The 13,952-nt window shown below is 38.3% G+C and overlaps 1 protein-coding gene across 1 annotated transcript in view; it reads left to right on the top strand.

Annotated features, from left to right (window-relative positions):
• Nucleotides 1-13,952, top strand: part of MICOS10 (mitochondrial contact site and cristae organizing system subunit 10) — a 39,217-nt gene extending 25,265 nt beyond the window's left edge. The window contains exons 2-4 of the mRNA XM_007491276.3: nucleotides 8,878-8,925; nucleotides 10,763-10,872; nucleotides 13,713-13,952. Of these exons, the coding sequence (XP_007491338.1) occupies nucleotides 8,878-8,925; nucleotides 10,763-10,872; nucleotides 13,713-13,721 (167 nt within the window). The 3' untranslated portion in view covers nucleotides 13,722-13,952. The remainder of the gene's footprint in view (nucleotides 1-8,877; nucleotides 8,926-10,762; nucleotides 10,873-13,712) is intronic.

Here is a 13,952-nt window from a genome sequence, read left to right as displayed (position 1 = left end):
CATAGGGCAGAGTTGTACAATGGATGGAGTGCTTGGACTGCAGCTTGAAAGGCAACTTCAAGTCCTGCCTCCTATAGCTTCGTGATCTCCTGAAAACCCTTTAATCTTTGTCTTAGCTCCCTGCACTGAAGAAAGCATAGATCCTTTGGGCATTTTCATAATGAACTGGGTGTGATTTGGGAGAAATGGAACTCTGGAGACTGGTTTTAGATCTCTTACCTGCTCAGTTGTGTGAGAGTGGGTGAGCAACTAATTTAATTTATCTCATTTCAGCAAACATTGATCTCTAGAAAGCACCTTTAATTGGGATAGGTTCTGGGAGATTCAAAGATGAGTAAGATTTGGTCTTTGTCCATCTCTTCCCCGAAGTGATATTATGGTCTGGTTGAAGGAACCTTCAAGGGTCTCCTTTTCCTTCTGTATAGAATGAGTGGAATGGATTAAGGCCCCTTTCAGCTCTGACTGACTCATGTTCTCATGTTGTTTTGGATTAATTGATATTGCTAGCAGCAGATTTAGCATTTTTCTTGGTTCAGTGCTAGGAAAAATTGATCAGTAGAGAACATACCATAGAGGGAAGAAAGGCATAAAGTATGAGGGAGAAGAAAAATGCTGAATTTTTTCCTTTTGGGCTTTCAATTTATTTGCCCCCAAATTGCCTCCAGATGTAAAAGACCTAAAGCTCTTATTGTAACCCCTTCTGTTTTTACTGGCCCAGTTCTCCATCACATTGCCTGGTTTGAAATTTGTAGGCCAGTCCAAATTCTTTACCTCATGTTCTAGTACTAATTTGCCATGTTACTCATCTCTCAGCTGCAAGGGGGTGAGGCAAATAGCCTTGAAATTAAATTCAGTGTTATTTCATAAACTAGGCAGTGATAGATAACGTGATATAGAGAATCACTCTTGGTAAATCTCATCTGTGAAGTACTAGAACTCCTGCCTCACAGCCCCAGGTAGCTCATATATTAGTAGTTTTAGACCCTAGACTTTATTAGAAGGTTCCGAATAAACATGGTTTTGTTGCCTATGTAGTCCAAAGAATCATAATAATAATAATGATGACGATTTTTAAAAAAAGGAACACATAAGGTAAGAAGGATAGGTTTCCCTAGTCTCTACAATGGTGCCTTGGTTTGGAGGATATTGGGGAAATGGCAGTTTTGTCACAACTGTGACAACTATATGTCTTCTTTTCTTCTAGCCAGCCTGGTAAATATCAGAGATACAAATTAGCTCTTCAGGCTCAGTCACCACCATCATCCACAAGTAGCCAAAAGCTTAGTTCACCAGCCTCTCTCCTGGCTCCAGAAGTCAAAAGGGTCCAGTTCAGAAGCTTCTCAGCCCAGTTCAGCCTGGCTTGGCTCCAACTGTCTTTCCCAGGAACATTTTGATTGACAGCTCTTTTGTCCTCAGCTTTCTGTCTTGCATGCTTGCCTATTCTCTCTTTTACAGAGGTCAGGTAGCTTTCCCATGGTCACAGAGGTGTTGGTAAATAGCAGAGCTGGGATTCGAACCCACATCTTTTGACTAAATCCAGCACTCTTTCTGCTACTCTATTAGGATGGTCATGAATCTTAACAACTGCTTGGCCTTGTGTATACTTGTTAGTAGCCTGGTTGCCTAGTACTGATGTTCTGCATTGCTGCATGGGGACCATGGATCATTTTCTGGCAGCATCTCATTTGACTGGCAAGAGAAATCCTGGCAGTCTTTACTTGGAAGGTAGTAACCTCATTGAAGGGGAAGAAATTGGAGGAGGACTCCTTGGTCTTAAGATCCCCATCTCATGATGTTTGGTTCATTCTTATCATCTGGCATCCCTAGCTATATTTTATAAACTGATCTGTTTACACTTCTGTTTTTCTGCTGCACCAAAGTTTAATAAGTTGTTTGGAAATTCTGTAGACAGCTTAGCTTAAGGAATCAGTCAAATGATGCAAGATATGTTCCACTATAAATACTTTTTCATTGATTGGCCAATTGTTTAAGTTAGATGTAAAGATTCCTTATAGGATTAAAAGTAGGTGGTAACCTTTCACTTCTGGCTTTTCAAGTTTTACGGTAAAAACAACGCCTAATTCTGGCTTTGTTGGTCTTTGTGAAGTAAGCATTTTCAGTTCAAATTTAGACCTTTTACAGGCCAGCAGCTTTAGAGTGCATGAGAGGGCCTAATGGCCACATGCACTAGGAAAGGTTTGTCAAAAGGTACCCTGGGTCAACAGTTTGTCTTACAAATTTTTTGTAGATAGTGATAACTTCATAGTATAATTATTTAGGCCAGCAGCAGTTGTACTGTGAAGTAAATGAATTAGAAACCTTCCTTGGAAAAATGGGATGAATGAGGCTATTGCTTAGTGTCACTGACACCAATTTTTCCTCATTTGGAGATGACATGGACAGCTCAGATAGTGTTGGAGGAGCCTGTTGATATTGCTTTAATCCTTATACCAAAACAGCTTAAAATTTTGATTAGATACCAAAATCTTGGGTAAATAAACCCCTATAGTGAGAGACTAAATAAAACAAGGGAGAATTCAGCTTTATGCCTAATCAGAAAGGTGCTTGTTTTGTAGATTCATTTGGAGGATTGTCATTGAAGTTGCATGTTTGGAATGTTTAGGCTTGAATCAGAATATCCTTGTAAAGCAGGTAGATCCTTTATAATTGGATTGTGGAAAGTGTTCAAGGAAGAGAAAGTCTTTTAAAAGCAATTGTTGTATTAGTTCTGTGACAAATCTAATAGATTGAATTTCATTGCTTTATTCCTTTGCACGCAAAGGTTGCTTTTTTTGGTAAAGCCAGTTTATCTCATATGTGGAGTGTTCAAAAATAATAATCTTGAGGCCTTTGTACTCTAGTGAAAGAATTAACTTGCCTTGTGAAGAAAGTTTCCATAAGTGGTAGATCACATTCAGGGATTTTTTTGTGTGATATTTATGTTTTTTTTTTTTGCAATTGAAAATCCCAAATTTAAAAGCAGGTATTAATGCCATGTCATTAAAATATGTTTGTATTTTTTCTTTATATATAAGACTAATTTTTGTGCAGAAGATAACTAATGGTCTGTGAAATGATGAGCATCTGTGATTTTTTTTTTTAAATTTAGGTTTTTTTAAATGAACAAAAATTTTTTTCCCCTCCTTCTTCTAATTGTTGACTTGCTGAAATGTTTTTTTTCTTTTTCTTTTTACATCTTTCTTAGAAGAGGTAGTTCACCAAGTAGGAAGAAGGATATATTTGTAGAGGAGTGTGATATAGTAACAAAATATATTCATCAAAATAGTTTAAATAGATTTTTTTGCATATTTTTTGTTTTTGTATCACCTAGATTTCTTATGCCCTTCGTCCTTCCTCTCTTAGGGAGCCATCTCTTATAACAAAGATTTTTGTTAAAGAAAGAAAAAGAAGAAAAAAATAAGCAAAACAAGTCAATAACTGGAAAAATCTATAATATGCAACATTTTGATATATACAACATATGATATTTCAGTTCAGTCTATGAACCCCACCTCCGTAAAGGAACAGCGTTGAGGGTAAAGGTCTTCTCCCATTCCTGGTTCTGCTTATTTCACTTTGCATCTTTTTCTGCTTATTTCACTTTGCATCTTTTAGTTGTAAGTCTTTCCATGCTTCTGCATATTAATTTAAGCTCTTTTCTTATAGCACAGTAACGTTCCATTATATTCAGCTACCAAAGTTGCCTAGTCCTCCTTAATTAATGGATAGCCCCTTCTTTTCAGTGCTCCTACAAACCTTTGGTGTATATTGAACTTTTTTATAAATTAATTCCTTGGAATATTTTTGGTAGTGATATCTTTGGGTCATAGGGTTTGGATATTTTAGTTACTTTATTTCTATCATTCCTAAGTGGTTGTACATTTCATAGCTCTGCCAGCATGCTTAAAGTATGCTTATCTCATTTTGCAGCCCCTCCAACTGACTATTCTCATCATTTATCATCTTTATCTATTTGGTAGGTAGGAGGCAAAACCTGAGGGTTATTTTTATTTATATTTCTGTGTGTGTGTGTGTGTGTGTGTGTGTGTGTGTGTGAGAGAGAGGGAGAGGGAGAGGGAGAGGGAGAGAGAGAGATTTGGAACATTATTTCCTATGATTTTTTATAGTTTGTGATTCTTTTTTTCGACAACTATCTGTTCAGAGCCTTTTACTATATCTGTTGGGGGATAACTTTTGGTCTTGCTAGTTGTCTACATATCTTGGATATCAACTGCTCATCAGATATATTTTCTACAAAGACTTCTTCCCCCATGATGGCTTTTCTTTTCACAGATATATTGGTTTTGCTTGTGCCAAATGTGTTTGTATCAAAATTATCTTTAAACTTTTGTAATTGTTTATACCCCATATTTACTTAAGAATTCATCTCCTGCTCTTAAACAGTATATAATCTATTTCTTTTCTGATTTTTTTATGGTAAGATCTTGGATAGTCAGGTCAATTATCCATTTTGAATATATTGTGGAATATGGTATAAGAGTGATAGTGAACCCTTTAGAGTGCTGGGCCTCCCCCCAACTGAGTGCCAGGTCAGCCCCTCCTCTCCCTCTGACCATGTGCTGGGTGCCCCCTGATCCCACACAGGAGAGGGAGGAAGTGCTTCCATTGGGCTGCTGGGCAGAGGGGCAGGTGGAGCAATATCCTCAGGACTGTTCCCTTCCAGCTCTGTTGCCTATGAACTACCTACCTTACCCCTATGAGATCCCATTGGGCTGCTGGGCGGAGGGGTGGGGATGTGAAAAAATGTCATCAGGCACACTGGAGAGGGGGAGGAGAGCAGCTCCTCTAGCTTTCTGATAAACTCTGTGGGGTGTGCGGGGTGAGTGGCAGAGTTCCCACAGAGAGCTCTATGTGCCATATTTTGCACTTGTGCCATAGGTTTGCCATCACTGGTATGATATTGGTATGAGCTGAATTAGTGCCAGACTACTCTCCATTTTCCTCCTAGTTCTTATTAAATAGGGAGTTTTTTCCTACTTAGTTTGTGCTTTCAGGTTGATCAGACACTGGGCTGTTGAATTAATTTGTTTCTGATCGTTCTTTGTTCTGGTAGGTCAGGGTAATTCTGTAGAGATATTTACCTAGTCTTTAGCAAGCATTTAATATAGGTTTATGCTATTCTTGTGGAAAAGATGGAGAGATATGATGTGAGCTAGACAGCAGTATAGTTAGGTGAACTTGGAACTGTTTGGATGGCCCTGCCCAAAGTGTAGTCATTTTCAGTTTCAGGTTATGTAAGGCCTCTAATGGAAAGAAGTCTGTGCATTTTAATATTTTTGTCAGTGACTTGAATAAAGGTATAGAAGGCATGCTTTTGCAATGTATAGACTATACAAAGCTCAGAGCAGGGTAGATAATACATTGGACAAAAGAGTCAGGATTCATAAAGATATTGTTAGGCTATATCCAATAAGGTTAAATTTTATAGGGATAAATATAGTCTTTTATTTGGATTCAAAGAATCAATTTCACATGTATGTACAAAATTGGGGAAGCATGTCTGGGCAGAAGCTTGTCTAAGAAACATCTAGGGATTTAGTGCAATGTAAACTCAATATGAATCAGCATTCTCATATAGCAGGCAAGCAAGAAAGCTAATGCAATCTTAGACTTTGTTAAGAGAAGCAGTGTCCATGATTAGGGATGTTTAATTATCCTTCTGTACTAGACCTCTGTTAAGACATCTGGAGTATTGTGTTCAGTGTTAGGCACCACTACATTTTTAGGAAGGATAATAAAAAGCTGAATTTTTCAGAAGATGGCAATGATGAATATGAGGGGTGCTGAATTTATATCATAGGAGATCTCTTGAAAGAATTGGAAGTATTTGGTCTGAAGAAAAGATGTCTTCAGGGAACATGAGTTTTTTTTAGATATGTGAAAAGTAGTCTTATGACAGAGAAACTAGATTTATTCTGCTTGGCTAAAGAGGACAGAACTAAGAACAATGGGTAAAGTTGCACAGAGATACATTCAGACTGGATGTCAGGAAGAATTTACCCAACACTTGAGCTGTCCAAAAGGCAGGTGTGTCCACCACACTTAGAGTCTTCAAGGAAAAAGTCTATGACTGACCATTTTTGGGGTGCATTATAGAAGGGATTCTTGTTGAAGCATGGGTTGGGCTAGATAGCTGATCACTGAAGTCTCTTCCAACTTCAAATTCTGTGGTTCTGGAACATTGGAGGGCAGCTAGGTAGTATAGTGGAGAGAGTACTGGACATAGTCAGGAAGACCCGAGTTCAAAACCTGCTTCAGGCTCTTAGCTGTTGACCTGATCTGGGTAAGGCACTTTAACCTCCCTGGGCCTCAGTTTTCCCCATTGTGAAATTAGGAGGGTGGACTTGATGTCCCTTCCAGCTCTAAATCAATGATACTCTAAGAGAGACATAATAGGGGGCAGCTGGGTAGCTCAGTGGATTGAGAGCCAGGCCTAGAGAAGGGAGGGCCTAGGTTTAAATCTGGCCTCAGACATTTTCCAGCTGTGTAACCCTGGGCAAGTAACTTAACCCCTATTGCCTAGCTCTTACCACTCTTGGTACCAATACACAGAAGGTAAGGGTTTTAAAAAAAAAAGAGAGAGACATAATAATAGTGGCTTACATTTATATATTATCTCTTTCAAAAGAGTTGAAGCCACTTACCAATATGCATCTCTATTAAGCCCTCTCCTGTAATAGAAAAAACAATTAAATAAGACCAACCCATGTAGTGGATACTTCTGACTACATGTATATGTAATGTTCCATACCTAGATTCTTCAGTATATCTCTACCACCTGAAATGTCCTAAGACACAATTACAATGTCTTCTTATTGTCATATCCTGTGGATGAGATACTCATGCAGGATAGGTGAGAGAACCCAGTAGCAATTCTGAAAGTTCCTGAAGAAAGCTCTCTATCCAGTTTTTGAGCCTTAGAGATCTTTTCAACGGGATTTTAAGTATGACTCAATAGGGTCACATGAAAGCCAAAAATGCCATCATGACTTTAGACTGCCTTTAATGTTTAGATTGTGGGAGCTGGTAGCTGTACTCTCCATCATCTTATACATGTATATGGATTTATTATCTACCATTTGTAACTAGACAGTGGAAGAAGGACATATAAAGTATGGCAGTCAGGATGGTGAAAGGACTAGAGACTTTGTCATGTTCAAATTGGGAGTCTTTCAAGCCCTCATTTTATTTTATTTTAAAATTTCATTTAATTAAGAATAATTTTCCATGGTTACATGGTTCACATTTTCCCCTCCCCTCCTCTCACACCCCTCCTGTAGCCAATGCACAATTCCACTGGGTTTTACATGTGTCATTGATCTAGACCTATTTCCATATTTTTGATATTTGCACCAGTGATCGTTTAGAGTCTGCATCCCCAATCATTTCCCCATCAAACCATGTGTGATCAAGCAGTTGTTTTTCTTCTGTGTTTCTGCTCCCACAGTTCTTTCTCTGGATGTGGATAGTGTTCTTTCTCATAAGTCCCTCAGAATTGTCCTGGATAATTGCATTGCCGCTACTAGAGAAGTCCATTACTTTCGGTTGTGTACCTGTCTTTGTGTGTAAGGTTCTTTTGATTCTACTCCTTTCACTCTGCATCAATTCCTGGAGGTCGTTCCAATTCATTTGGAATTCCTCCAGTTCATTATTTCTTTGAGCACAATAGTATTCCATCACCAACAGATACTGCAATTTGTTCAGCCATTCCCCAATCGAAGGGCATCCCCTCATTTTCCAATTTTTTGCCACCACAAAGAGCGCAGCTATAAATATTTTTGTACAAGTCTTTTTCCTTATTATCTCTTTAGGGTATAAACCTAGCAGTGGTATGACTGGATCAAAGAGCAGGCAGTCTTTTAAAGCCCTTTTAGGCCCTCATTTTATGCATGATGATACTGAAGCTTAGAGAAGCCAAGTTACTTGACTAGGGTTACACAGTCAGAGCTGGTATTGAACCTAGGTTCTTTGACTCTAAGTGAATATTTTTAGAACTTCACTCTTTAAGTTTTGAAGACCAACTGTGTTCAAGGTATTTTTATCCAGGTGTGGTTTAAACTAGACAACTGCTAAGGTATTGTCATAGGATCATAGATTTAGACTCAGAAGGGGCCTTGGAGATCATTTGAACCTGGGGAATGGGTATGGGCAGGTAGATTAATTTCAGGGAGTTGTTGAACTTAGGGGAAAAAATTAAATCTTTATTTTCACTTAACCTTAACTGAAATTTAACATTTTGTTTAATTATTTTTAAGAACATAATTCTTTTAGGAGATTCATAAACTTCCAAATTCCCAAAGGGGGTCTGTGATATTAAAAAAAACAACCTTGATCTGATCAAACCATTTCATTTTTCAGAAGAGGAAACTGATACCCAGAGGAATAACATATTCTGTTGGAAGCATTCAATTTAATTGATTTAATATTTGTTGAGGGCTAGTGTATTTGGTATTCTCTGGCACTAACTTCAGTTATGTTTTTTTTCTTATTGTTTTCAGATTGGTATTTTTTCCCTTTTTCTTTGAATTCTTTCTACTGATCCTAAATCTCTTTCTACTCCAATATGTTGCCTTCTAGTTCTCTTGTACTGTCATTGTATGAGGTGGAAGAATGGAATTTTTAGAAGCTGAGTATATTGTTAGTCAAGAAGACAAGACAATAATGAAAGTTTTTGGAGTTAGGAATTCTATCAGCAACTCTTCTTCTAGTGCTCAAGAGTAAATAGCTTTGTTTCACAGGTAGACAAAAATCTAAAAATTAAATGTTAATTTGATTACCAATGATTGAATGGGAAAGGGTTATTTCTTTTTTCATAAATAGGTTTAACATGGCTCTTTTTTTCCTCTCTTTTTACAGGTACAGGGTTTGGACTGGGAATTGTTTTCTCACTTACATTCTTCAAAAGTAAGTGTGATTATAATTGAAATTTTTTGCATGTTAGGGTAAATGCCTCAAAAGCAAACACTGAGGAAGAGCAAATATGTGGGGATGCCAGACATCCTCTTTTATTGCTGTGTGAGGCAGACTCAGATTCAGTCCAATAGATTGGGCAGCTCACAATTACCTTGTGCATTGATCAAGACTTAACTGCTTGTGAAATCACAAAACTCAGCAGGGAAACAGATTTGTAATTAATTGGTACTTTTCCATTTTGATGACCATTCCACAAACTTTTATTGAACTTCTGCTGCCTACAAAGCTCCTGTATATTATGCACCATGGGAGATATGAAGGTTTAAAATAAGCCTAAGGTTTTAGCTTAGCTTGAGGGCAGCTAAATCTATTTGGAACTCAACACTGAGACAGTATGGCCCCCATCCTCAAGAAGCTTAGAGCCCAGTAGGGGAGATGCTGCATGTGCACAAATATGATCCAAGGAGAAATGAAATCAGTGTCCTAAGAGATAGGGAGCATGTACTCAATAGGTGCAAAGGAGGAAGATGGTTTCTGGCTGAGAGATCTGAGAAGGCTTCATGGAAGAGAAGGAACATTTGAGCTGAAGTGTGAAGAATAGGGAAGGACCTTAGAGAAGTAGAGACTAGTGTGAGCAAAGAGTAAATAGCTTTCATGCTATTTCATGCTAATATTAGTGGATCTACCTCATATACTTTATTGGCTACAAACCCTTTTTCATTTAATATAGTATTCACATTTTTCTAGTGCTTTACAGTATTTTTCATAATAGTTCTCTGAGGTCAATGATTTGTATATAACCATCTTACAAGGAAGGAAGGAAGGAAGACTTAGAGAGGATAATCAATTTACCCCTGCCTTATATAAGTGAGCTCTCTCTCTCTCTCTATATATATATAATATATATAAGGCTCTAACCTGCCTTACACCTCAAGTCTATAACACCCCATCCATAGTTTTGCTTTGTTGGAGCTTAACAAGGTCGAGTATTGGGTTGAAAATAAGAGTGTGCTGTCTCTTATAAAGAAATGGCTGAACATATTCAAAGCTCACATAAAACAAGGAGTCATAATTAATGCTTTGACTAGTTAGAATCTTTTGAAATTATTTTCTTACTAAGAATAATGGTTTATTAAGAACATAGCATCATAGATTAGAACCAGGTGGGAATTTGGAGTTCATTTAGCTCAACTCCCTTCTTTTACAGATGAAGAAACTGAGGCCCAGAGAGGGAAAAAAGTGAAATGACTTGTCCATAAGCCTGTTATAATAGACTTCTTGTGACTGTATTATAAGATTTTTCATTTGCTAATAATGTATGAAAAAGGAAGAGAGATGCCATTCTCAGATTGAGTTCCAAGAGGGCAGGAATCCTTGTAACTTTTCTAGGATCTAGTACTGGAGGGTCATTTCACAAGTTGCTTGTTGAAGTTGTCAAATGTCGGCTACTTCCCATGAATTCTAGACAAGTTTGTTCATTCACCTTCCCTGCTCTATCTTTGCCATGAAGCACAAGTATTGCCAATAGAATCAAAGGTATCAAAGCTGGAAGGGAAACTTTAGAAAAGGCCCAACACCCTCATTTGATCTTGGAGGGAAAAATGAGGCTCTAAGAGGTGGTGACTTGTTGACAGTCACACAGTCAGGAAGTGGCAAGGCCAGGATTGAGTTTAGGAAGGCTGGCAAGTTTTCTTCCTTGATGTGGAAAAGATTTAATGTTTGTTGAGGGCTAGTGTATTTGGTATTCTCGGGTAATAACTTCACTTATGTTTTTTCTTAATGTTTTCAGATTGGTATTTTTTTTCTTTTTTGCTTTTCTTTCCCTTAGGAAGGATGTGGCCATTAGCCTTTGGTTCTGGCATGGGATTGGGAATGGCGTACTCCAACTGTCAGCATGATTTCCAGGCCCCATATCTTCTGCATGGAAAATATGTCAAAGTACGTACAGAACTGATATTTCCTTTCCCTTACATTGACTCATTCTGCCTTCTTTCCTCCAGAGGAAATACATTTCTTGCCAGAGCTAAAGAGCGCCATCCATGGCAGAGAAGTTGGATAAGCTCTTGGAGCTCTTTTGGCTCCTTTGACATTTAACTAGCTGTTAAAAGGGAATACAGTCCTCCCTAAATAAAAGTCAAAACTTGAATACAGCTCTGCTATTTCCCTTCAATCTTCTCTGAGGCACAAGCTAACCTTTGAAGCTACATGTTGTTTTAGAAAGAGCTTTGGGTTTGGAAGGAGAGGATCTGGTCTCAAATTGCTGTTCTGCTCCTTAGCATTTGTGACCCCTTGTGGGTTGGTTACTTGCTCTCTTTGGGGAACAGACTGCTCTTCCCCAAAATGAGGTCTTTGATAATGTGATAGTAAAGATTGCTTTTGGCTCTAAATTCTAAATTTAGTGCTAAATGTCCATTCTCTGAGTCTTGAGCCAAATCAATCTGAGATTCTGCCTCTTCTACTCTAAGATATTTGTTCACATTCAGATAAACCTGCAGATAGATGGATTTCTGCCTTTGAAAGCTTTTCACTTGGAATCAAACAAACAGTGCATATATAACAACTTTGATCAAAGGTTTAGGGTTCCGTAATATCTCAACCTAACAGTCTTGTTTTACAACAGCTAGGGATTACTTGGCCTTCGGTTTATTTTGTTTTGCTTTTGGTACAGGTGGGAAAATTGAGGCATTGAGGAGTTAATAATCTGCTTCATGCACTTAAACCATTTGTGATAATCATGGGAATAGATAGATTGCTAAATCTGCAAAGAACCTTAGAATCTAGAATGTTTGGATTTGGAAGAGATCATAGAACAAAAAATGTTTAAAAAAACAATAACTAAAAGGCACTAATTTATAGGATCAGAGAAAGGGACCTTAGAGAGCCTTCTAAACCCCTCATTTCATAAAGGAGGAAATTGAGATTAAAAATAGTAAAGGGACTAATTTCTATCAGGGATTATACTTACTAAACTAATTACCACAGAAACCATTTCACAAATGAAGAGACTGAGGCTCAGAAACAGAAAGTGATTTGCCCAAGGTGACATAGGTAGTAAGCAGCTGAAATGATCTCAGATGGGTTCAGTAGTTGACTGGAACTCAAATGTAGTCTCTAGAGTCCTACTCTAGTGTTGCTGCCCATCTATGAATATTTAATCTCCAGATGGATAGTGATTGAAACAATTTAGAAAAATGACACAGTCATCCATTGGGATGTGGATACAGTAGAAATATAGCTGAATTTGGAAAAGATCTATGTTCTGATTGTTCACTTACCATGTGCACCATAGGAAATCACTTTAAACCCTTCCTGGCCTCTGTTTCCTCATCTATTAAAATAATAAATGAAGTTGAACTAGAAGACCTCTAATGGCCCTTCCAGTTCTTAATCCTGTAATCTCTGACATTGCATATATAAATGTAACTATCTTTTGGGCTTGATTGATTTGCCTTTATGATGTTTAATCCACTGATTTGATGGAAGAGTGTATAGTCCACTTAGAGTATTACAACCTTCCCTGTTTTCCTTTTTTTTTAGGGGAAAGTCCCTTAGTAAGAAGCCTTGGTGATTAAGAATATATTTCACTTCAGTATTGAGGTTCATTGTTTGCCCTCTTTACAAAGTAGGGCCCATAATTGCATAGACCTTTTGATGAAAGAAAGCATTTAAAAGCAAATGACTTGTGTCCCCTGTTAAATACAGTAATGAGGGTAGAACTGGGTACAGGCCATAACAGCCCTAATTTCCATCAGGAATTATACTCACAAGACTAATTATCACAGAAACTATTTCACAAATGAAGAGACTGAGGCTCAGAAACAGAAAGTGACTTACTCAAGGTCATCTAATACAGAAGGTTACCAGATGCTAAACCCAAATAATGAGACTCCACTAGTCACTTGGCAGTCTTCATTTTAAACCATGCTAGACTCTCTGCAAGATGACTTACTGAAAGCTGAAGAGGGTTTAGAGCAGGGAGGGTTGGCGTGCTAAGGAGTCTGGCAGCCTCTCCTTCCATGTTACTGAATAATTTCTGTCCTGTAGCTAAGGGTGGTCCAGCTAAAGATGAGGTAATCAGTGGGCCGGTGCTGAGAAGCAGCGCAGCTGTTTGCGTGGCATTGAGGCTGAGGACAAACCATCCCCCATCCCTGCCTGGCCATTTTCCTGGCACAGGCCAGCCATGTGCTTGGGTACAGAGAAGGGGGGTAGCCAATGAGTCTTAATTGTTTCAAACCTTGACATTGGTCCAAGATGTTCTGTCATGGGTAGTGGCCCAAGGGTGATTAGCTGCATAGTGTCTACTTAACGGCTGGTGGTTAGAGTAGAAAAAATATATTTTTTTAAACAAACAGGCCTGCTCCAATTGAGAATGGCTTTGTTACTGTATCTGAACTTGAGTCTTTGCTCTCGTGTTGTTGTCCTTTCCTCTTCAAAAAGAATGTGATCCTGACTTGAGGTTTAGATGAATTAGTGGCCCCAAGATGTCTGTTTTTGGGGCCAACTGCATTAGTTTAGTCAGATTGCAGATGGCTGGTGGGGGTCTTGTTTTAAATTTAAAAAAACTTGAGGGATCTCTGCCTTTGTGAAGTGAATTGGAAAGGAGGCAGTGTGCTTTGTTCAGAGTCTTCCTAACAATGGAAGAGGTAAGGACCAGCCTCTGACACTACAGAGGATTATGGCCACATTGAAACACTGGGGTCTGGCATGACTTGGGCGGTTAAACCAGGGAATCCAGACCCTGTCTTTGCAGCAATAATCTGAGTGCTCTTGCCTTACAGGAGCAGTGACTTATGACTGAGAACATCCCACTGGGAGGAAGAGAAATCATGTTTATTCCTCAGGAATATTGAAGTGCCCTGGAGTAAGCTGAAATTCTTCTATAACAATGTTATCAGTAAATGCTTTATACTCCAGCACACTGTTTATGTATTTGAAACCAAGTCTGTTTCTTGTTTTGTATTTTCTCTCTGGAAATTACAAGAAGGTGGTCTTAGGAGAAATAAATTAAATGAAAATAG

The sequence above is a fragment of the Monodelphis domestica genome, chromosome 4 (genome assembly GCF_027887165.1).
Source record: "Monodelphis domestica isolate mMonDom1 chromosome 4, mMonDom1.pri, whole genome shotgun sequence".
Lineage (NCBI taxonomy): Eukaryota > Metazoa > Chordata > Mammalia > Didelphimorphia > Didelphidae > Monodelphis > Monodelphis domestica.
The sequence above is the reverse complement of the archived record's forward strand: the minus strand, read 5'-3'. Positions and strand labels throughout refer to the sequence as shown.